We start from the raw sequence: 24,352 nt of genomic DNA, 5'->3' as shown, positions 1-24,352 counted from the left end.
ATGCGTTGAACATATCAGCAATTTTTATAACGAGCGCATGGTAACGTAAGTGGACTTCAAGCTCAGGAAAAAGTAACGCTCGGGACTTTGATGTTTAACCTTTCAAATGAGTTAAATAGGTGTTTGCGAAGTACTCATAATCTCCACTCGAGTTGTCAAACTTGTCACGTATGCCAATTTAAACTTCTTTCTAGGCGGTTAACCATTTCTCCCCCTTTGTGGAATGTGTATAATAAAGTTTCAAAGCACACATGTGCGTAGTTGACTGACAAGGTTGGGTAAATGCGTAACATTTTAAGACAGTTGTCAAAACCATACAGCTCAATTACATTACACGACAACGCCTCATTTTACTGATAAGCCTGAACACGTGCAGTAACGCTCCCTTTCAGTAACGTAAGTTACTCTTTTCTTTTCTTTAAAATTGATTAGAAGTGTGTTGTTGATCTTATTTCTTAAACAGTTAAAGTGTAAAGAGCCAAATACAAAACATACGGAAATCCGAGAGAGATGACATATGTTTTGATAAGTACTGTATCTTTAAAAACCTCGTATTATGAAAGTACCACCCCCTTTTACAGCATTAGTTCATATCTTTAGTTCACAGATGATCTTAGGTTTAGAACATGAGCATAGTTTGCTTATTTTAGAACAGACTCATATCACACCTGTGCAAACCCCCTTTTTCATTGTGAGGCGCTAAAACCCATACAGGCTCCAGTGTGTGTTGTCATAAACCAGCACACATTTCATTAAAGCAGAGGTCAACCTTAGCATTTCCAATCAGATACACCAAAAAAACCTGTGCTTGTTAGCCAATGGGAAAATGTTAAGAAGGCTCTCTGCCAATAGCTTTAGTTTGGGGCGGGACTACGTGTTTGCAAATTTGTGTGCTGCAGACTTGAGTTATGAGTTCATCTGGTTATTAGAATCATTTTGTCCTTTGTGCACCCTCATGTTGTTTCAAACCCATGTGAGGTATTTTCCTCCACTGAACACTTTTTAAGAATGTTAACGCTGTTCGTGAGTCGCGGCCGAGAATCACATTTTGCCTAAAATCTACCCCGTGCATTGCCTTACAGTTCCCCACAGCCCCATTGGTGTGGCTATAAACTTTATTATACACTGTACTTTTTGATTATCCATGAGTCCAGCGAGTGGGTTTTTACAACCATTCAATATAGCTGCGCTATACAGGTTATCAAAAATCTGCTTTTTTGGCATGATCTGGTCCCATGTGTTTCTCCTTTCATTCTCTGAGAGCTGTATTGTTTTGGTTACTGGTTGATTTAATCTTGTTACATCCCAGGGTTTTAGCATGCGATTAGCTGTGTGCTCAGTCGCAGGAGTGCTGGAAAACTCATCTGATACCTTACATAGTTCTTTTCAGGGCTTTAGACCCCGAAGGGAGGCTTCTGACACAACTTTATACTTGTTCCATGTTTTAACAAGGGTTTACCAGTTTTAAGGGTCGTAAAACACATGCCTCAGGAGCTCTTAATAGGATTGAAATGTTTAGTATGCAAGTTTATACGAGTGTAAAAAATAGCCACAGTAAGTTGCAGTGTTTTCAGGACAAAAGTTAAAGGGATAATCCACCCAAAAATGAAAATTCTGTCATGAATTACTCAACCTCAAGTAGTTCCAAACGTATAAACGTAAAAATATACAATAATTTGTTTCTACTATGGTAGTCAATGGTGCCCCAGTTGCTAACATTTTTCCAAATATCTTTGTTTATATAGGTTTGGAACAAATTTCATGACAGAATTTTTATATATGGGTGAACTATCTTTTTTTTATTTTAATTACTTTGCTTTTGTCTCATATGAGTGAATGAGTAAAATAGGAACTTTGTGTGAGAGACAAAGAGAGTGTGTGCGTGCGCGTGTGCGTGTGCGTGTTCATGTTTGTATATCCCGGTGGGGACCTAAACCTGAATGCACACCACCACATGGGGACTCGTGTCACCGTGGGGACCAAAATTGAGGTCCCCATGGGCAAAAAAGCTTATAAATTGTACAGAACAATATTTTTTTTAAATCTAAAAATGCAAAAAGATTTCTATGATCTTCAGGTTTAGGGGTTGGGTTAGGGATAGGGGATAGAATATACAGTTTGTACAGTATAAAAAACATTACGCCTATGGACTGTCCCCACGGAGATAGTAAACCAGACATGTGTGTGTGTGACTTTTTTATATCCCGGTGGGGACCTAAACCTGAATGCACACCAACACATGGGGACTCGTATCACCATGGGGACCAAAATTTGAGGTCCCCATGGGCAAAAAAGCTAATTTCAACATGTCATAAAATCATTTCCATATTTGTTTCAACTTGGTTGAAATCACACAAGTTGTTTTGTGATCCTAACTTTAATAATCAGTCTGTACGTTTATTGGGTATAAGCGTTTTTGTTAACCATCTCTTTGTTTCAGAGCACCAGAATTTCTAGTCTGTTATTGAAAAGAGTAATATCTATTTCCTTGAAAGATTTAGATATAACTTAAAAATTCCTGGAAGCACTCTGTGTATGTCCCCCTCTATGCGAATAGGTTATACCTCTAGCATGCACCTAGAATTGCTTCTTTGTTAGAAATCTGGCAAGTGTGATGTGATGTGACATGCCAAAACAGGAGTTTAGACTAGAGGCGAGTATGATTATAGATCCACCGTAGTCTGTGTTTACCTTTGGACATTTTATGCTTGGTGTTTGCTTGACTTTTGGGGAAGTAATTAAACTTTTACTTCACTTTTAATTAGTTGCGCAGAATGTTCCAGGCCTTATTTGGTCATTATTTCCAGCAATTTCAAGAAATATCTAGGGGTGCACTGACTTAAAATATTAAATAACGTTTTTCCTTTTCAAAGTCTAATTGCAATTGAATTTGGCTTCCCAAGATGCATCATGGACAATTTTTTGATTCTTGTCAACTGCTGTGCAATCCAGTTGGTCAAGACACTTTTGGCTGCTAAAACAAAGGTAGTAGGTTGGATCCAGAGCAGAGGTGATCCAGGGATTGGAAATCTGTAATCATCCAGCGTTTTAGTTGAGTTGAGCTCAATCTGTGTTGTGAAAGCCACTTTGAATAAATGTCCGCTGTGTAGCATGGAGTAAGTAAACAGAAGTTTTACATGCAAACTCGAGGCAGCTTTGTGTGTTTTGCAGAAATGAGAAAAGCCTTGTGCATTGCTTTTCTACTTACAAACTGCCACCCAAAAATGAAAATTCTGTTATCATTTATTCACCTTCTTGTCATTTCAAACCTGTATGACTTTCTTCTGCAGAACACAAAAGAAAATATTTGAAAGAATGTTGGTAACCAAACAGCGGCAGCATCGAGTCACTTCTTTTGTGTGGACACAAAACCAAAGTGATGCCGTCACCGTCGCTGGTTAACAACATTCTTCAAAATATCTTCTTTTGTTTTTTGTTTCATACAGGTTTGAAATGATAAGAGGGTGAGTAAATGACAGAGTTTTTGGGTGAACTATCACTTAATTTTTTTTTTGCCTAAATAGACATTTAAAGTTATGCTAAGGCTGGGCGATAAAACGATAATGATATGTATCGACGATACACCTGTATCTAAAAATTATATATTGACATACGATATAACGCTGCAAACTTAACATGAAGTTTTGTTGCATAACAATATACCTATTAGACCCATATAGTCACTGGGTCATAAACAGCCTGTCCATGCAGTGCGACACACATTCACATCCACTATTTAACACCTTATAAATCTCCTAGGGCTGGACAATAATTCAATAACAATATCTATTCAGCGGCTACTGGTGTTATGGAGCGGCCCCCGTATAAATCTCAAGTTTAAGTTTAACATTGATCATTTTTGTCCGTATATTCATTTACCAAACTGCAATTTACTAATGCTTGTAAAAGCATCGCAGCCGGACATCAACCGTATGCGCGCAGAAATCCATGTCTGCGCGAGTCTGTTAATGCAGCAACCAGCCGCGCACTACCTTTTCATTGATTAACGATTAAAAGCCATATGTTTTTAACTCATAAAGAAAAAAAAAACTAAATGTGGCCCATCCTGTGTCGGGAGTAAATTTGGAACCTGATCGAGGACGCGCATGCATAAGGTACTGCATAGGGATGCAGCGATTACCGAGGTTCACTATCAACCGCGCCTAAAAACGTCACGGTTAATTAATCGTAAAGGCTCAGTTACACCACATGTTTCTGTTGCACGGAACGGAAACGTTGCAACTTGCACAAAATGAAAACACCAGCAGTGCACCAGTTTAAAGAGCCGTGCTATCAGAGACACGGAGGCCACGACACACACTAGATTATAACTATGGCAGAGAGACCAAACAGCCATTCTTACATGTACATTCACAATCAAGGCTGTAGCGGTGACAGTTGGGCTTTCCGTGCAATGTAAACAAACAAAGCGGCATGTAAGTTAACGGAGTCGCACAACAGACAAGAAGCGTCGCGTCGTGGACAGCTCAGAGGATGAGTACATTATGTATGCGCAAGCTCAAATTCAAAGTCTACTCCTGACGCAAGTTGAACCAATTTAACTTATTTTATGTTATTATTTAGAGAATAGGCTCTATATCACGTTGATAAATCCATTATAGTTTGCTGTAAATGAAAACAGTGGGGGGAAGCATGTGATCCGTGCGCGCTATCTCTTAAAGGGACAGCAGCATAATAAATATATCTGTTTTAATGCTCATCAAACAACAAAAAACGAAGACAAAACAGACTCACTGCTCCTGACTGATCAACTTTAATCACTTTAATATGGTTTGATCTATATTTCAGTATACTGTGAAGACTATGAAGTGTTATTTCACATTTGACTCTTTTATTCAGTTTCTGTACCTAATAACCACAGTCTGACCAACCTGAAACACCTAAAAAGCACTGTTAATTTTATTTGTGTGTTTGCTTTATTACATTTCTTTGTGCTATTGCTCAATATTTGATCATTTGTTCTAATTTTATTACTAACTGATTGACTATTATTATTAGAGTTAGGCTAATAGTTTTATGGTATTATGACCTTATTTGTTAAGATTGCATAGGTAAAAAAACAAACTAATAATAGGGATGCACCGATACCAGTATCTGTATCGGCCCGATACCAAGCTCATGTACTCGTACTCGTAATGACACACTGATACCAAAGACCGATACCTCACGTGACATACATAGAGCCCTATGATTTCCGCAATGTGGAAAACGCGGACGGAATCGAGGAATCCAGGCATTTCCTAACAAGAAATTAGCGCTGAACAGCTAACGTAACCGTTAACGAAATATTCAGATACTGTTTAAATATGTATTCTGCTTGTTTTGCGTTACCGTGTGTGAAAGAGTGGTGCGGTTGCGTGTACTGAACACATTGTGCTTGTGGAGCTTTCAGCGCCAGCGTTTCACTGCACGAGGACACGAACACACAAACAAACACCATTTGCGGCGATCCGTCAAAATAAAAGTCCGGTTGACTTAAACAAACGCTCTTTGCGGCGTCCCGTCAAAATAAAAGTCCGGTTGACTTGAACAAGTTATAATACACTCACATTGTACCGCACCACCCCCCTTAAATTTTTTATAATTTGACCACAGAGTATATTGTTTACTTTAGTAAACTGAAGTAAATGTGCTAGTAAAATTGTGCTACTTATCATAAAAAATAGAACTTGATTAAAAAATAGTACTTAAATTTAAGTAGACCTAAAACAAAAGAAAAAAAGAAAATGTACCAGTAAGATACTGGTTTATTAACATTATTGTACATTATACAGGCATTGGTTATAAGTATCGGTATCGGTGAGTACCAGAAAAAAAATATTGTTACTCGTACTCGGTCTTTAAAAAATGGTATATCCTTGCATCCCTAATTATTATTTATTTATTACTTTTTGTGGCAAGTAACATTTTTGTCAGGGCCAGTAAAAATGTAGAAATTAATGTATGCATAATAATCGTCATAACCATGCAACCGTGATTATTCCTCAGACTATAATCGTACCATCAAAATCTATAATCGTTGCATCCCTAGTACTGCATAAGGTACGCGTCCGACGTTCGAGGTAGACTTGACACGCAGCGCTGTGCTTCTCGTCCCGATGGCCACTGCCGCTTTGAAGTCTCCATTCATAATTAGGTGTTTGTGAAGAAAGTCTTGACTTCAAATTCAAATCTTGTATTTGACAAAAAAAAATGGAAATACAATCATACATAAAATTCAGTTTACGTTAATAATTGAAGATTTAGATGAATAGGTCAAAAGCAGGCTTTCAAGAAAAAAGTGTCAAGTAATGGGAGGCCTGTGCCCCAGTAGAGCTTTGAAGGTACGCCCATTTAAAGTTGTGCCTGTTTAAACTTTCAAGTAGGGCTGCAACTAACGATTATTTTGATAATCGATTAGTTGGGCGATTATTTTTTTGATTAATCAGATAAAAGTTGTATTAGATCTTTTGCTTATAACTAAAGCAGAGATGGGAAAAGTATACACAACTGAACTCATTAGACTTCTCTCAAAATGTTGTGGATGTCTCCATAATTAACACCCTAAGGCTGATGAGTTGATTCAGGTTTGTCATATTAGAAGCAGGCGACAGTAGTCTCTCCCAAACATGGGAGGGAGGGGACGGTTGGCCAAGGAAATGTTTTTTTTTGTGGCATGAAAAGTGAGATATTTGTCATTCAAATGTAGTGAAGTACAGTAAACAGTATCCAGAAAAATATATACTAAAGTATAGTACAGATACTCAAAAAGTGTACTTAATTACAGTTTGACTTTAAAACTGCTCAACTTGTGCCTCATGGAGAGACGCATGCACGGAGAGACACGTCTGACTTTAAAACTGCGCAACTTGTGCCGCATGGAGAGACGCAACGTCTGACTTTAAAACTGCGCAACTTGTGCTGCATGGAGAGACGCATGCACGGAGATACATGTCTGACTTTAAAACTGCGCACCTCGAGCTGCACGGAGAGACACGTCTAAAATTACTAATCGACCAACTAATCGATAATGAAATTCATTGACAACTATTTTCATTATCGATTTTATCGACTAGTTGTTGCAGCCCTACTTTCAAGCGATTTGACTCTCGGATGTTTCTTCTGACATATGAGTGCGTCACCCACAAACAGCACAGCGAACAGCACAGGTACAGATCATAGTTCTCTTTCACGTCTTATTAGCTATTTAGCTGTAAAATAAAATAAAACACCACCTGCAGTAATGTTTCCTCTCCTATGAGAGAGTATGAAGCTCTGGACTCTCTGAATTGAAGAACTCAAGGTATCCTTTGTCTATTGAAATCATGAATCAAAGTCTCAGAGCCACAGATGGGTTTGTCTGATTTGATTTGTTTTTATTGATGACACAAAAAGTGTTGTCTTAGCAAGAGCTGTATTGTATTAAATCATAAGTCCTAGATGGGTTTTTCAGTCAGTTGTCTCCGCTGGGATGTTCACTGTGTGTGGACAACCCATGGAGCCTATTCAGCAGAACCATTGTTTTGGTTACTTCCCAGGGCAGTCGGAGTCTTGTTTTTGTACCGATCCTAACTGATCTTTCCACCTCATAGAGTTTCATCAGACGGAGTCAGACCCATGGAAAAGCATGGAGCTCGGTTTCACTCGAGTTCTATTGGCCTGTACTGGAAACATTTGATTTTGACTGTTAAACTACATTTCCGGACACCACACACCATTCGATCAGTCTTTTTTGATTCGCTATAATGCTGTTGAGTGGCTATAAATTTAATTATAAAATAAGTCTTTTTATCCTGGTTGGAAATTAATTTTCCATGTCGGATGGCCGTCGGCCAAAGGCTGAAGAAACAAGTAATGGCCAGTGAGTGATTTGGTCTGAGTGTGACATGTTTCAGAGCAGAATAGTGTGAAGAATTCACTTCCAGGAAATGTAATAAAGTGCTCCTGATGTGAGAGAACGTGCTGGCTCACGGTAGCACTGAGTGCTACGCCTGACAAAGTGCATTCTTGCCACTCTAGGGAAACTCGGACCCGTTTCATATGCTCGTTTTAAGGAGGACAAGCAAGTCATCAACCGCAAAGAAGTCAAATCCCACACTTTGTGCTGTTATGGCTAATTGATTTTCATTTGCATACTTCGACGTTTAGTACTTGTGTCAGGTTTTTGGCCCAGGTGTATGTTTGTAATATGATTGAAACCTGTAACCTACATGCAACTATTAGTTCTTTATTTTATTTTAGTCCTAATGTTGTAACTCAGTTGCCTCAATGAATCATTACATCAGAAACCAGCAATCCAAACAGGCCTCCATAAAATCCTGTTGCTGGCAAACACATGTACGACACAATGAGGGACGAACGAAATGACATTCACAAAAATAAATTGTGCCACATAAATTAACATATGGGTCCGTGATGGACCTAATACAGTTTTTCCATGTGTTCTGTTTGATCCTTTGACAAACCTGAAACACTTATTTGCCGAGTGATTGAAAGAATGTATATCTTTGCTATTCGTTGGTTATCAATATTATATTTATCAGTTATTATATTTAGATAATAAAATTTAATGACTTAATGATGTTTGTTATCAGGTTGCCAGGCAGCTGTAGTTATTAGTTCCTCCTGTCTGGTGTATTTGATGTTTTTATTGAGAACAAAAGTTGGCTATGAGAGCTGTGAGACTTTGCGCAATTTGATATTTAGCCCACATCACTTTAGGGTATTTGGATTCTTTGATCTGCACAGTTATGTAATACAGTTTATTACTTGCGTAGATTAGATTTACAGACTGTATAGTTTGCAAAATATAGTAAAATGGAGTTTTATTTAGACTTAAGTCTGATTTAACAGAAATTTTCTATATACTCTTGTTCCTCCATAACCCTTTAGAGGTTTTCTCTAGATCTCTTCATCCCCTGCACAGTGCACACTCAACTTGAATATACTTTACTGAATCAAGCCATCACTTGTTTGTAAGAATATTTTTTGCTGTTGACACATGCAATTGTCATTTCACCTGGAGATGAGGTTTCTGTTATTTTCTTAATTATATTAGGTGGTAATCTTGGGATTCAAGATCGGTTTGTTAGTCTTATTGTACAAAGTGGGGGTAATACTGTGGATCATTATCCCTCTATCGCTGGAGATTTTTGAACGCAGGCCAGTCTGTAGCAGAAGAAATTGCAGTCATGGTACACGTTTGTTATATTGGGTTTCTAAAGTGAGAGCTGTGTCATATTACAGATCAGATTGCCACAGCTGAAAACTGTAAATTGAATTTTTAATGTTGTTTATATGTCAATGTGGAATTTTTATATACTTTAAAACGAACCATTTTGTTGGTCAAAGATAAGTTTTAGGGGATTTAGACTATGGGGGGCTTTTTGTGCCACTTTTTAAAATCTAAAAGGAAAGTTGTGTCTTAAACAAAGCATGCTGGCAAATCAAAATTGTTGTCTGTTCTAAAACAAAAGTTAAGTTTTTATTCATTTAAATAGTGACATTTAGCTATATTTTTGCCCTTCTTTCCTATCATCTGCTTTAAATCCTCTGATAAGTGTAACTGGACACGATCCAGTCAGGCTGTTCAGCACTGTAGTTTTTAATTAAAAATAGGAATTGTCCAGTTTTTTTCTGCTTCATAATCCACAGAGCCCTGCTGGTGCAATCACAATGCTAAACAATGAGGACTTTGTTATTATTAGGCCATTATTAGGCCATATGGAGTTTGGCTAGATGATTAAAGATGATTAAAAATTTCCCTCTACCTCATACTCACTCAATGTCATTTATATTCAGCTCGCAGTGGAAACATAGGTGCCCGCTAATTTACGAGGGTCTGGGCCCCTATGGTGTCTGTGTTCTATTATTCAAGAAGTGCGCACAACCTTGCGTTGTCAATAGTCGAAGTGTCTTCAGAAGTATCTTGTCTGTTTTATCTTCTGGTGCCTTGAGCAGAACCTCATTAAACTACTCTGAGGATTAACCTCAGCAACTAAGTTGAAAGCCAAGTATAGCGCAAATCCTTTGACTTATAGTCTGTTAGGGTTTTAATAGGCCTCGAGCATGAACGTCTATTGCTGCAGTAACAGTTTTCATTTATCTTTGAGCTGTAGACTCATCTCTGACAGTTTTCCAGGCAGAGAGGATTTTCTTTGGGAATGACTGCTGTGACTCTTAAATTGACCTGTTTATACAACAGAAGTGGATTGAATACAGTTTGTATGAATAAATATCTGTCAAGGACCCTCAATAGCATGAATGGTGTAATGGCTGCATTCGACTTTAGCCTGTGACTTCCGTACTCAATCCAGTAGAGACACAAGCATAAGCATTGTGGGTTTGACATCATCTTTCTAGACTGTCTGAAACTGTGTTTTAGAGAAACAAATAACTCGGGTAAGACTGCTGAGCTTCTGTGATGCAGTAACACACCGCCTGCCAAAACAGAACCAAGGGAAAATCTTTGCTGCTTTGTTGGGCACAGTGCATGCTGCACCATGCAGAATCTGTTAAACTATTGTGTTAGACTAACAAGGCCTCAAATTAAAGGAAGAAAACTGCATCTAAAAGCTTTGTAGCTTAAAAATTTCAAATTTTATCCTAACTCGTTTGAATTAAGGGTTCAGTCAACTACATTCACAACATACTCGTTAAAATGTTTCATCTTTTTAATGTGGCTAAGTGTCTTAGCGGCTTTGCTACTGGAGTCCCGCCTGGCTCCTCTTCGCTATGCGCTTTGTCACATTTAGGTCCTGATGATCTTTGAGTTTAACACACCTTCTTACTGTGTTACAGGAAGTGGAGCTACAGCTGTGGTTCAGGCTGCCTACTGTGTGCCCAGGAAGGAGAAGGTCGCAATCAAACGCATCAATCTGGAAAAATGTCAGACCAGCATGGATGAGCTCCTGGTATGGAAATTACCACAGTATTACCAAGCAGCCCATAAATTGACTTTCTAGTTAACCGCTATTGTATTTTGGGTTATTTCATTGAAGAAATCTGTGTACTGTATGCACTGAACCTGACTATAAATTCAACACGAATCAGAGTTTCCAGTTATGACCCCATTTATGTTCTTAATGGAATTGTTCACAACAAAATGAAATTTCTGTCAGCATTTACGCGCCCTCTTGTCATTTTAAACTTGTATGACTTGTGCAGAACACAAAAGATATTTTGAAGAATGTTGGTAACCGAACAATGGCAGTACCCATGGACTTGCATTGGTTTTGTGTCCATACAATTAAAGTGAACGGGTAACGCTATTGTTCGGTTACCAACATTCTTCAAAATATCTTCTTGTGTTCTGTGGAAGAAGGAAAGTCATACAAGAACATGACATGAGGGTGAGTTAATGATGACAGAATTTTCATTTTTGAGTGAAATATCCTTTTAATATAATGTTATTGAAAGCGTACAAAAAAGGAAAAAAAGAACTGTTTTCATTTATATTCATTAAGGGTGAACCTCTTTACTATGTTCTGTTTAAATGTATGCTGTATGTTAAGATTCTAGCTGTGTAATATTTAAAGGCTGCATATGTATGCATTTAAGTCATCATGGCTGGCTTAACAGCGTTTATAAGTTGGCAGTAATCAGGAACCATACTCGATGAATAGGATCATTTAAACTACTTTGCATCTGTGATTTGTCTTCTGGACAGTAATCCAGTAGCTACCGAGGATGGATCAATTCCTCATTTGTAAAGATTTCAGCACTAAGATCATCTCTGTTAAGTGCACTCAACAGTGTGGCAAAAGGTCTGAAAAGCATTAACTAGCAGTTATATCTTTTAATTCATGCAAGGCAATAGCAATGTTTCTACCGTTTACAGATGGCCTGGAAACAATTATTAACTGTGCCAAAGGGATTCCCTTGTTTTCATCTTTATGCCACAGGTTTTATATCTCCATTAGAATTCCCCCTTTGAGACCGTGCACATAACAACAGACTAATATAACTCTTAAAGGGATAGTTCACCCAAAAAATGAAAATCATTCAGTCGTATTGGTTGCCTACTACTTACCTGTACAAGTCTGAATGTTAGAGATTGACAACATCAGTCACTATTCATTTTTATACATTTTTTCCCCATACTGTGAAAGTGAATGGTGACTGAGGCTGTCAGTCACTAAAATAAACACAAAAAACATCTCCTTTTACATTCTACAAGTCTTAATGTGAGGGTGAGGAAATTATGACAGGATTTTTTGTTTTTTAGGACGAGTGCATTTAAAAACATTACACCAACTGGAAGTACAATTGTTAATTGTTTCAGAGTTTGTTACATTTAAATGTCAGTTATAGTTTCCATACATGAATCCTTTGTACATAAATCCTTTCCATTTCCCAGCTTATTAACTTCATCTGTCAACTCCCTGGGAGCTCAAAAGGTCACGCTTGTCTTTCCTCGTGACCGGGGGAGCTGATTTCTCGTTCACTGAGAAAGCTCATATTCCCTATTTACAACACTCTCTGCAAGAGGCTACCAGGAACTCAATTCCTCTCACATGCAGGTATCTTGGAAGGCATACCTTATGATTTGAGCAAGAAGAAACAAGACTGTTGTTCATCCTCTCTTACAGCTGAACTCAAGTGAACCCCTGGGAATGAAATGGGTGAAAGTTAAGCCCTCTGCACACGGTGTGAGTTTTGGCAATGGATTTGCTATCTGAGAAAGATTTTTGGAATTAAAACTCTTAGTCGTTGGACAAAATCATCAGTCTTGGATCAGGGAGTCAGACATTTTAGTCATAGCCCTGCAGTTTGAGAGTGAGGCATATATTTCATACTAAATGTATATCTATAGATGTCTGTATTGATTATTTACATTTCCGGCCATTGTTAATATAAGAATTTAGCATAATATTATTTGATTTCACGTCATTGATGACATCAGAATGCTGACCAATCTCTTATCTAAGATGTACATTGTGCACTAAGATGTATAAGATGGTGGATGTTACACAGTCCTGCACTTTCAAACGAATCACTGAGCTTAATTTGTACAACAGTTGTAAAGGAAACCCAGCTCGGAGAGTCGGAGGTCACGTGGAAAGTTTGCCGTTCAGGTTTCCTCTAAACTTTTCCTTCATCTTTATGACCTGCTGAGTGTTCTCTTAAACGCAGAGGAGGCATTACATTAAAGCCAGAACTCTGTTATAATGAGCGAGTGCGGCAGGTGGCTATTGCATGCATTCCGCAATAATGGCAGAGGAAATTCCTCCGAGAGGCTTGGGTCAATTTCACTTATGATCAGGCCAATTTACTGCCGGATAGCATGTTCTAGTTCTTCCCAACATGCCGGAGCAGCCCAAATAGCTGTGAAAGAGAACAGTACGGCGCAACAAGTCACAACTCAGAAGCTTTGTGTGTGGTGGGAGGAACAGTTTTCCTCTTTGACTGAGTTGAGATCCTGCCAATGACGTCAGGCTGGATCTATAGTAGCCCCACTGTGTTCCACTGCAGCGTTCGTTCTAGCGGGACGTAACGAGACCTTCCCAGGGCGTTCTGAAATCACATGACCTCAGCGCCTGCCAATTTTCTGTCAATGCTTGAATGTACCGCATACCTCCAGGGCCAATTGATGAGGTGTGTAGAGATGATCTGTACCTATATACAGTACACTGAATTGTGGATTGTGGTTGATGGCGCATTGCTAGTTGGTGTTGACAAAGTGTTTGCTATGTGGTTGCTATTATATACACTTCCTAACCTCCCTTATATTCTGGTCCATAAAAACATTAATGTGGCTACGCTGATAGCATTATGGTTGTCATGCATTCCTGCAGGAGAGCCTGTTTTGTAGTTTGAAAAAGAAACCTTCCAATAAGGCTAATGCTCGTTTCTAGTGAGTCAGCTGCTTTTCCTGCTGGTCAATTTAAATCTGATTTTAAAGCTAATGAACCAGTTTGTTCTTGCATGTTTGTGTTAGACAACTTAGTGTGTGTGTTTGGGTGATGAGAGCAATGTGACAATAGAAACGAATAGGTGATTCTCACTAAATCTTGGTTTTCAATATAACATCAACAAATTTCCTTTTTATTCATTAAAAGCAAGGTATAACATTTAAAAGCATTAATTTAAAAAGAGATTATTACGTTTTTAACTAGATAAATATAAAGTAATCTGTTGACCTGGTAACTAAATATAGTTATTCATGAATATAGTTACATTTTTCCTATAACTTTAAAAAACTTTTCCCTAAAATCATGAGAGTGGTCTTGTTTGATTCCCTGAGTCACGCTTAGTCGAACAATACTCGATGTTCCTCGGTCGGCCATTGGGGGTGCCATTCATTTCAAATTTTGTCATGAAATGCAGTATTTTATGAAACTTGGTATGGTTCATCATGACCGTGTTCTGAGAAGATCTTTAAAGTTTTAGGCCCCCTACTGGTCAAGAGATATAACGAAATTTATGAAAATGTTTATAACATATGAAAAATTCAACGTCATTTCATTTACATTACTAGAGTTGTTGGCTCTAGCTGAGTTCTGTGGCATTTTATTCAAAACGTGCTTTTTTGAACTCCCCCTACAAAATTTGTCAGATTTGCATGAAATTTGGTATGTAGCGTCTAGAGACAGTGCTGACAAAAAGTTATTAAAATCTTTTTGATTGTTCAAATGGTTCTCATATACAGCCTCAATGAATTTAAGGCGAGCACACCAAAGGGTCATGTGGCTGTATCTTTGCGACACTTTTGTGTATTGACACGAAACTTGGCATGCATCATCAGTGGCACATCTTGTCTCCCTAAGTAAAATTAAAATCGCCACCTAGTGGTCAAAAGTTATCAGCTAAAGTTATATTTATTTTCTTGGGTTCTAACTGCCTTTCCCTGTGTTTTTAAATTTGGTTTTCAAAATGTGATAACATTTTTGACATGTCCAAAATATTTCCTTGGTCTGCCATTGTAGGCGCCGCCTATTTGGAATTTTGCAGTAAAATGCAGTATTTTACAAACAGAATGGCAAATCGCTACAAAACGTGGTTTGGTTCATCAAGGTGAAGTTCTGAGAGGACCTGTAAAGTTATAGGCCTGCACCCCCTAGTGGTCAAGAGGTATAATGAAATTTATTAAAATGCTTATAACATGAACAAATCAACATAATGTTATTCAATTCACATTAGTACATTTGTTTGCTCAAGCCGAGTTCATTTATATAAAAGTTGTCTTGGTTTTGAAAATCTGATCATCTGACAATATGATTTATTTGATATATTTCCCTTTTGGGCATTGGTTGGGCTTGACCCCGTAATTGCTGCTTGCAGCTATATTAAATATAAATATATTCTGTCAACGATTCTTTTGTTATTTGAGAATATCTAGTAGATAATTTTTTCACAGTATTTTAATTTTACTATGTTTAAATTACAACATATAATGCACACGTTATGGTAATGATAATTTCATCAGAAAAAAAAGTTAAAATTATGCTTTGTGCAAGGTGTGGACACAATTATGTCTATTATGATAATTTTTTCTGCCATGATGTTTCAGTAGTTTTGTGATTCATTGTCTGTCATTGCCTTAGCTTAAATTTGAGATACTCCTCAGTAGTAGCTCATGCAAAAGAACTTGGCTGCTAAATCAAACCAGTTTAAAAAAAATCTTCAGTCAGTTTATCAGAGGCTTTGACATAATGTAAATCAAATAGAAATGTGCTCCTGGTGTACAAATGTGATACGCTACGGAACTTGAGATTTTGCTTGAGTGGGAAATTGTCTCGAAGAAGAAGGAAAGAGTTTTTCCACTAGCGTAGTGACTGGCTGACAGTGACATAACAGAAAACAAAGAGTCTCAGAGTCGTTGCCCTGCTCATTGTCCTCTGAAAGTACACAAATCGGGTGGTGAACGGTCTCTTGATGTCACCCTCCCTTCACAAGCTATTGTTTTCTCTCTCTTGGGTAGACATCGGCCAGCCAAACTGAGATGACCCCCCTCTCGTCCTCCTCTACTGTGAGAACACAAATGGAACACTAGCCAGTGAACTTCCAAAGGCTTGGCCTTGTGCGGAATTGTTTTTTTGTGTATCCCTAAAGCCTGGTGTCCACTGTGGAACAGCCGTCATGGAGCCAGTCAGGCTGATGCTGACTGAACTAATGAATGAATTCAAGCTTTGGGACGCCAGGATGAGATGGTGCTGTTGGGGTGTTAATGTCCCCACACTTTTGGCCAGGGGAAAGCTTGTCTATGCTGTCGAATGGTGTATGATTGTCTTGTACAGTTACTTTTTTAGGTCAGTGGAAAACATATTCAGACAGTTCATTTGAGGACTCTGCTTGGAAAGTTTAATGATGAGTATGACTTGTTTGTCCGGAATTGAAAATGCCCGGTTTCTGTCGCTTGCCGTGTTTGCTTTTCGTCTTCATTTTGGAAGTAGCTGTGATAGATATGTTTTTCTTTTTACCAGAAGCAAAGTTGTCCACTCCATTACAAAATGACTGTGTTTTCGGGACATGTCATATGCATGCATGGAATAGATTGTACTGAAGCGTACAGGGCAGGCCAACCAGAATATGTCATGTCAAACCTGAATGACTTACTTTCTTCTGCAGAACACACAAGAAGATATTTTGAAGAACGTGGTAACAAAACAACATTGATTGCATGGGTTTGCCTTAACTAACCGAATAAGACTGAAGCTGTCAGCTACAGAAAACTGTCAAAATTGCTTTGTAATGTCAAATGACTCAGAGTTCAAAAAATGACTCAGAGTTCAAAAAAGCTCAGAGTGATGGATTCTGCCGCACCTACATTACCCCAGCTGTCAATCCCCTCAATCTGAAATACTTTCAAGTATGCAAGTTCTTCATCGGCTGAACAGACCAGCAAATAAACAGGGAAGGGCTAGATTTTCTGCTGCATATTGACAGTAACATATACACCTATTTATTTATGCACCTTGCTTATTTAGAGCCGGCAGTATAAGAAAGGTGCCATGGTGTTTATAGCATGCACCGATAGATGATGTTTATTTTTACAGTTTGTGCATGTTTGCCGTCAGTGGCAGATGTTTAAGGAAACTAGAAGTGCTTCTTATATGTTTGGATTGAGAAAAACTACTATTCCAGAATACATAAATACATGCAGCGGACTTGTAGGTTTGCCATCTGTGTAACTGAGCCAGTTTTGTTTAAACATTAATCCAGATCTGGAATGGTGGGGCACCTCGGTTAAGCCACGAGGCCTGGTGAATTCTAGACCACATACTATGTTACTGTATTAATGTGTGTACGCAGGTTATGCTCTATGGAGTAACACTTTATACAAGACTGATTCATGTTTTGAATACAGATTCTCACTCTCTTAAATAGGGATGTAATGATTCACCGTGAGCCTGTTGAAAATCGGTTATAATGAGTGATGATTCAAATCGGTTGAGGTGTGAACTGAATCGCAATACATTTTTTGAACAGCAGGGGCCGCTATTTTCACTGCAAATCTAAACGTGGACATGCTGATATTAAATGCAAAAAAATCCAAAAAAGCTCAGACAGTATTAGTTTGTTTATATTAAAGAGACTTTCTATTATTAATTTGTTATAAAATTGCAGTTTAGTTTTGTTATTTGAAATAAAACATTATTTTATTATGCAAAGAAACGTGAAGCATTTAAGAAATAATGCAAGGGAAGTTGTTCATTTCTAATTTGTTTCAACTCATTTTGTAAAAATAAATCGTGAATAAATCGCATCGTGAGATCAGAATCGTGACTCGCATCGCATCGTGAGCTGAGTGAATCGTTACATCCCTACTCTTAAATAATCCAGTGGTTTCTCAGTAAGGGGTCTGATTTTAGAAAATAAATCAAATCAGGTTTCCTTACATGAAAAGTGATGCTCTCTCTCTCTCTCTCTCTCTCTCTCTCTCTCTCTCTCTCTCTCTCTCTCTCTCTCCAGAAAGAGATCCAGGCGATGAGCCAGTGTCACCATCCCAACATTGTGTCGTACTACACCTCCTTTGTGGTGAAGGATGAGCTGTGGTTGGTGATGAAGCTGCTCAGTGGGGGTAAGTCCCACCCACCTACTCCGTTTTCTCCGATTAAGTGCGTCACAATATACCAGGATTGTCAATAACTGCGATATTAAAAGCCACAATTATCTATATCGTGTTAATTCTTCACATATTGTAATATTTTAAAGAGTACATTACTAGGGATTTTTAAGGTCCTAATTTGGTTTATGGAGTGCCCAACAACAAGTTTATGTACATAGAAGGTCTAAAACCACTATTATTTTCGTAAATAATCTTACTTTACTTTAAGCCAATCACTTTGTTATTCATTCACCTTCGGATTTACAACTTTGCGGACTGCTTACTTTCAAACACGGCAACATTACAAATGCAGTGTAATTTTCATGATCTCATGTTATGTACTCTTTAAGCAAGCACTAGGTTTAAGTTTTGCCTTAAGAGCTACAATGCTTACAAGCTCTCTCTCTCTCTCTCTCTCTCTCTCTCTCTCTATCTCTCTCTCTCTCTCTCTCTCTCTGCCTCCCTACACTCGTACTTTGAGTGTGATTCATTCACCAAAACAATAGAAAACACAATAAACATGAAGTATTTTGGCCATGATAATTGTGTAGTGAAAATCTGATATCGTGACAGCCCTTATTAAAAAATATATGTTTTTATTTTGTTCCTAGATCAGTGGTTGTAGATTGGGGTGGGGGTGCGTGGCCCACAAGAGGGTCCCATCTGACTTCCAAGGGGGCCTCAAGATGACTAGTACTTTAAAATGAGACAAAATCAGCACTAAAATACATTAAAAACTAGAAATCAAGATATTATTAGATATGATATTATTCATTTATAATAATTAAATGTCTTTCCAGTTAGTGTCAAGCTCTGAATATTTTATTGGGTGGGAGGGGGCCTTTGAATATTGTTGAATACAATGGGGGGGGTCTAGGAGTCAAAAAAATTGAGAACCCTTGTTCTAGATAATACAATAATCATTCATCTCTCAATGCTGTCTTGGATCTCTTGGTAATGGTATTTGAATTTAGTTACATGCATTTATTCTTATTTCAGTGTTTAGGATCTTAAAAGACTTCTTAGAATGATAATGCGGTCTGCCACAGGATCCCCCATGGAGTTAATCACAGCCCAATGTTAATTACAGCAGAGAGACACAGGGCCGCTGCAGCAGGCGAATGCAGAAACGTGCAGAATGCAGTATTTCTTTGAGCAGTATTGTGTTATGAATGCCTTTAGCGGAGAGATCTGTTGATGATCTTGATTAATTTCTTCTAAGACATGCACAGCAGTGCTTTGTTTTGATGCATTGCAATGTGCAACCAAGGTTGGAGTCTTTTTTTGGCAGCAGTGATTTTAAGTAAAGTGCTTGTCCATGTTGATCATTGACATCACACAATTCTGTCTAACACAAATTTAATTCACCTTCATGAAAATCTGTCTTTGGGCAGGAGTGGTTACACTGGGTCTTTTCATTTCTACGTTTCAAATTTCATTGCATCCTTAAGCTCCCGTAGAGCTCCCGTCTTCCCAAAGCCCACTGTGTGAAGGTACTGCTGAGAGATTGATGATATGTTTCAAGCCGCTGTGTAATGTTCAGTCCAACCACAGCACAGTCCCAAATACTTCACAGGGAGATTATAGCCTGACTCGCGTTGACACGGAAGTGCAGTCTTTCGTTCCTGAGCGCAGAGCTGAAATCACTCTGTCGGAATAAGAGTTGTTCGTTTTACGCTTGTTCACTTTTATGCATCTGCCAGTTGAAGATGCCCGGGCGGTACGGTGCCCGATCTTAAAAATGAAGGACAGAAGGAATGAAGGACACAGACAGTACTTGGTGGTGACTGAATTCTGTCCTTGAAATGTGACTGCTTTTGTCTTTGAACTGTCCCATCTTGACAGCAAGATGTGTTATATCCCGCTTGACAGCTGTCAGATGCAATGACCACAGTAGGAATGTGATCCTGTTGGGTAGCATTCCATCTTTTCACCACAGGAAGTGTGTCCAGGAAACGACATTCATTTTTGAAATGTTCTGTTTTTACGGTATGTCGGAGCAGTGTCGCTAAGGTTTACGTATAGTGGAAATGTGTCATCTGGTTGATCTGAATCTAAGATACTGTTCATACCACCATAGATATATCTCTGCAACTATCAGTGGGTGAGAAGGAATGCTTTACATTATAAGTGTGAAGAAGAATCGTGAAAAAATGTAAAAATGCAGAGCATGCGTGTCTGAAACAAGACTTTGTTCTTCTGTCCTAACGTATGCAGTGAGCCAATAAAAAGGATGAATAGTACATCTTTTATTTACTTTATTGTAATGTTATACTGTAAAGCAAGCGTCTCACTCCGGCCTGTTTGTTAAGTACAAAGGTATGTGAGATAGAAGCACCGCTCGATAACTTCATTAGCCCGAAACACAAAGAGGTCGTCTTTTCGCTGGCCTTTGAACAGCACTTATGAGTTGTTGGTCCTTATTTGAGTACTGCATTGCAGGTTAATGTCATTCATTTGAGACTAAATATTAAACTTCCTCTTTAGTGTAGTCTAAAATGGTCACTTTATATCAAACATATTACTACGAGTTGTTTTATTAGAAAGCTTTGATGGCTTTTGTGGGTTTTAAAGGCGCAATGAATTAAGACATCAATTTTAACCCGCGCTTTTGTTATATAAGAGGGAATCGTATTCAAGCGAACATCCTGTAAGTGTCAGAACTGAAAACGCCCTTGTTACTGAAATTACAACTGTTATTGACACCAGGCTCAGCGAACGCCAGGTCCTGGAATGCACCTATCTATAGGGTGAACACCGCCTCCACAGAAAATATCAACGACTGCTTCTCTAGCCCCGCCCACTGGTTCGCGAATGATTTTAGTCACACATATTACACACTCCCGCATTTGTGATGATTGACAAACTGGCAACCATAGCGACATATTTTTCAGCTAAAGATTCGTTTTGTCGGTCAGTTTAAACTAAACTGCTGATATGCGCCATCACACAGCGCTCTTTTGCTGTGTTGCCATGTTTGTTATTAATAAGTTCTTTTATGGTTGTTGTTTGGTCTTAGATCAAAAAGCCTCGGCACTTAGGTCTTAATAAATGGTCTGTTGCAGCTTTTTAGAATTTTTGGTCTTATAAAATATATAAACAATTTGCATTTTAAGGTTTGTTTTTGTCTCGTCTTTATTTGCTTATTTTTTGTGTGAAGATCTGGCAACCCTGTCACTTTAGCGAAGGGCTCTCGAGAGCGGCTAGCCCCGTGTCATATGTGCAAAAGTGAGGACTTTTTTCACTGTTATTTTTATTTAGAGCGACTGCAGCGCCTGGTTGTGGAAGAACACAGTCGCTTTCTTCAGATTCCGATATTAGGAATGCGTGGTTGAAGTTTATTTTTAAGTACGTTCCTGCTCACGTGGGTGAAACATTGAGCATTTGTTCGCGTCATTTCACCATGGATTCCTTTGTGAACAAGACGCTGGATTTGTGGAGAGACTAAAATTAAAAAGCTGTGCTGTGCAGTCAATATTGGACCCGACAGGAATGGCGCAGCAATCTTATGTGAGTAAAACATATTTGTACTATGCGTCACTATTGCTTTGTTAGAGATCGCTTGATATTTCCTGATAATGTGTAACCTAACGTTACGTGTCTAAACAAATTCACTGAAGGCTCCAACTAAGTTTACTATGCAAACTGCTATCCAATCATAGCAGTGGGCGTTTACTTCCAAGTCTTCAATGCGGCACGCCCATTAAAACCGAGCGTTTGACGAGACGGCCTCAAAACCCGGGTAGAAAATAGCCTATTACTTATTGTTTTCGAATGTAAAAACCACGCAAACGTCATAAGTACACCTCAGACAGCAGTATAAAATAATAACAACGGCCAGTTCAGCACACCTTTAAACTTGATGTTTTGAAATGTGGCTTTGGGCCCATAATTACAACCCACTTGTAGACAACAGATGCTTCCTATCTTCCCTCAATCCCTCCGGCCCTCCACCCTTTTTTCTTAGAGCAGTTTCTCTCTTGCCAGCAGCCCCGTATGGCTCCGTGCCCTTTGGCACAGTGGGCACGAGATGGCTCGTTCCATCCACGCCAACGCATGGTTTTTAGGAAACCGGCAGTGTCCGATAGTCTGACAATATTTGGACAAAGAGCCATTTTCTTTTCCTGTTGTGGAATTATGGTATGGGCTTTGGGAGACGTTCTGCTTCTCCTCGGGGTGTCATGAGAGATTACTGAGAATGCTTTTGCTACACATCATCAGGGTTAACATTACTTTCAAGGGTGTTTGGAAGGAATTTAATTCATGTGAACAAGACATAAATTGACAAATCTTCAGAAACAGAATATAGGTCAAAGGTCGTATGCAGAACTTTTATGGTGGTTTTGACAGAAATGCAAGGTTTACAGCACCTGATCGCAATATATATATATATATTTTTGTGTAGTAATTGTAACTTTTCTATCAGTTTTTTGTTTTTACGAATGTATAAATACGTACAGGTTTAGAACAATACACAAATTAATTTTCATTTATGGGTAAACTGTTTCTTTCAGTTTATATCCCTAGAGCTCGAGTTATTGAGGGGAGTTGTTGGAAATTACTTCAGTTTTATCTCTCCCTCTCTGACACTTTTTTTGTATGTTTGACGCTAAGCTTTATTGCTGGTTTTGCTCAGCTGTCCCACCCATCACGCAAGGGTTTGCATTTGCAAAGTCTTCCTCTCTTTCACAGCTCGACTGCTCAGTGTGTCTCTTAAGGTCTTATTCGTCATTGAAATCTGATTTGCTGTGTGCTCAGTCAGCAGTGCTTTGGCTTTATGCCCACACACACACCCGTACACACACTTTTTCGGCCTAATGTTTCTTTTTATTTGAATGCTTGTTTATTTTAATATTTTTATAAAATATCGATAAGACAGAAGCTTGTTTTTTTGCACAGAAAACGGAAACCAAAATAAGAAAGCACACAGGCCCTTTTTCTCAGAAGCTCTTTTTCTATGAACTAGGGTTTGGGCGTGATAAACTACCTTGATTCCCAGGCCCTGATCTCTCACTTTTTCCTGGTGACTCATGCTGCACTTAAAATACAGCAATGTAGTTCTATCAAGTGATATTGCTATAAATTATATCTCAGAAATATTTGCATTTTGATAAGCATATTAACAGTGAAATAATCTTCTTTTATTATTATTAAAGGAATATGTCATTATTTACTCGTTTACCCTGTTGTCATGTTGAACCTGTGTTATTTTCTTTCAAAACCAATGCAAGTCAATGGGGACCAACGGTTTTCTGTCACCAACCTTTTTGAAATATCTTCTTTTTTCTTGCAGAAAATAGAAAGTCATATAGGTTTGAAATGACAAGAGGCCGTGTACATAATGACAGAATTTTCACTTTGAAGGTGAAATTTTCCTTTTAACAATATTATAATAAAGTAATGCTATCTTATTATTTTCTTAAAATATTAAATATAGCCTGATATTTGTTATTTATTTACTTGGAAGGATGTTTTTTTCAAATATTCAAAATGTTTAAATTTTGCAAATGGAATTGCTAAAATAGTAAATGTAATTTAAAATATCTATATAAATCATGTTTTTCTATTTACACACTGTTATTCTCTAAATGAGCACAACAATCATGATAAATAAACTTTAATAATATGTATTTTAACATGAGAAACGCCAACATTTTTGTGTGGCGAATTAGTTGAAGCACATTTCTGGGAGGGATGCCTGTTTCTCAAGGCTAGAATAATATATAAATAATGTGTAAGTCATGACTCATTAATGATATTTTATACTTGTTGAGCTTCTATGGTATTTAATTCTGCCATACAAAGACTGCAAATTGTTTTGGTTAAATGTCCCATCTGGATACAATTTATAAATACATTCTCCATGAAGTCTTCAGAGGAAGTTTGGCTTCTCTGTTTTCTCCAGAAGCGTCAAAATGTATTAAAGGGGGAAATTGCTCGATTACACACAGTGTTGATGTGTTTTAGTTCAGTCATAAAGTGAATCGTTGAATTGGACATTTTATTATATTAATCATAAAGAAAATGATATGCAGTATAGTGAGTTAAAAGGAAGACATTTTTGGTTTGGTGTTCATAAAGCACCGTGGTAGGACCTTATGTCCGAACCGAATTTGACTGCTCTACAATTTTCTCACCCTAAGTTTACCAAAATCCCTCTCTTATTTGAAATGAATAAATGTTATTGACCATCAGGGAAAGAACAGGAACAAAACAGAAGAGGAGTGTAGAGATTGAGCAGGGGGTTTCATTCTGAAGTGATTGTGCCAATAAATATCCTCATGCCTCCGGCACTCTGGCGTG

At 38.1% G+C, this 24,352-nt stretch overlaps 1 protein-coding gene across 2 annotated transcripts in view; it reads left to right on the top strand.

Moving 5' to 3' along the window:
- Positions 1 to 24,352, top strand: part of oxsr1b (oxidative stress responsive kinase 1b) — a 41,211-nt gene that overhangs the window by 421 nt on the left and 16,438 nt on the right. For both annotated transcript variants that reach the window (XM_057322712.1, XM_057322713.1), the window contains exons 2-3: positions 10,801 to 10,913; positions 17,914 to 18,022. In XM_057322712.1, the coding sequence (XP_057178695.1) occupies positions 10,801 to 10,913; positions 17,914 to 18,022 (222 nt within the window). The remainder of the gene's footprint in view (positions 1 to 10,800; positions 10,914 to 17,913; positions 18,023 to 24,352) is intronic.

This window comes from Triplophysa rosa, linkage group LG23 (assembly GCF_024868665.1).
Source record: "Triplophysa rosa linkage group LG23, Trosa_1v2, whole genome shotgun sequence".
Lineage (NCBI taxonomy): Eukaryota > Metazoa > Chordata > Actinopteri > Cypriniformes > Nemacheilidae > Triplophysa > Triplophysa rosa.
The sequence above is the reverse complement of the archived record's forward strand: the minus strand, read 5'-3'. Positions and strand labels throughout refer to the sequence as shown.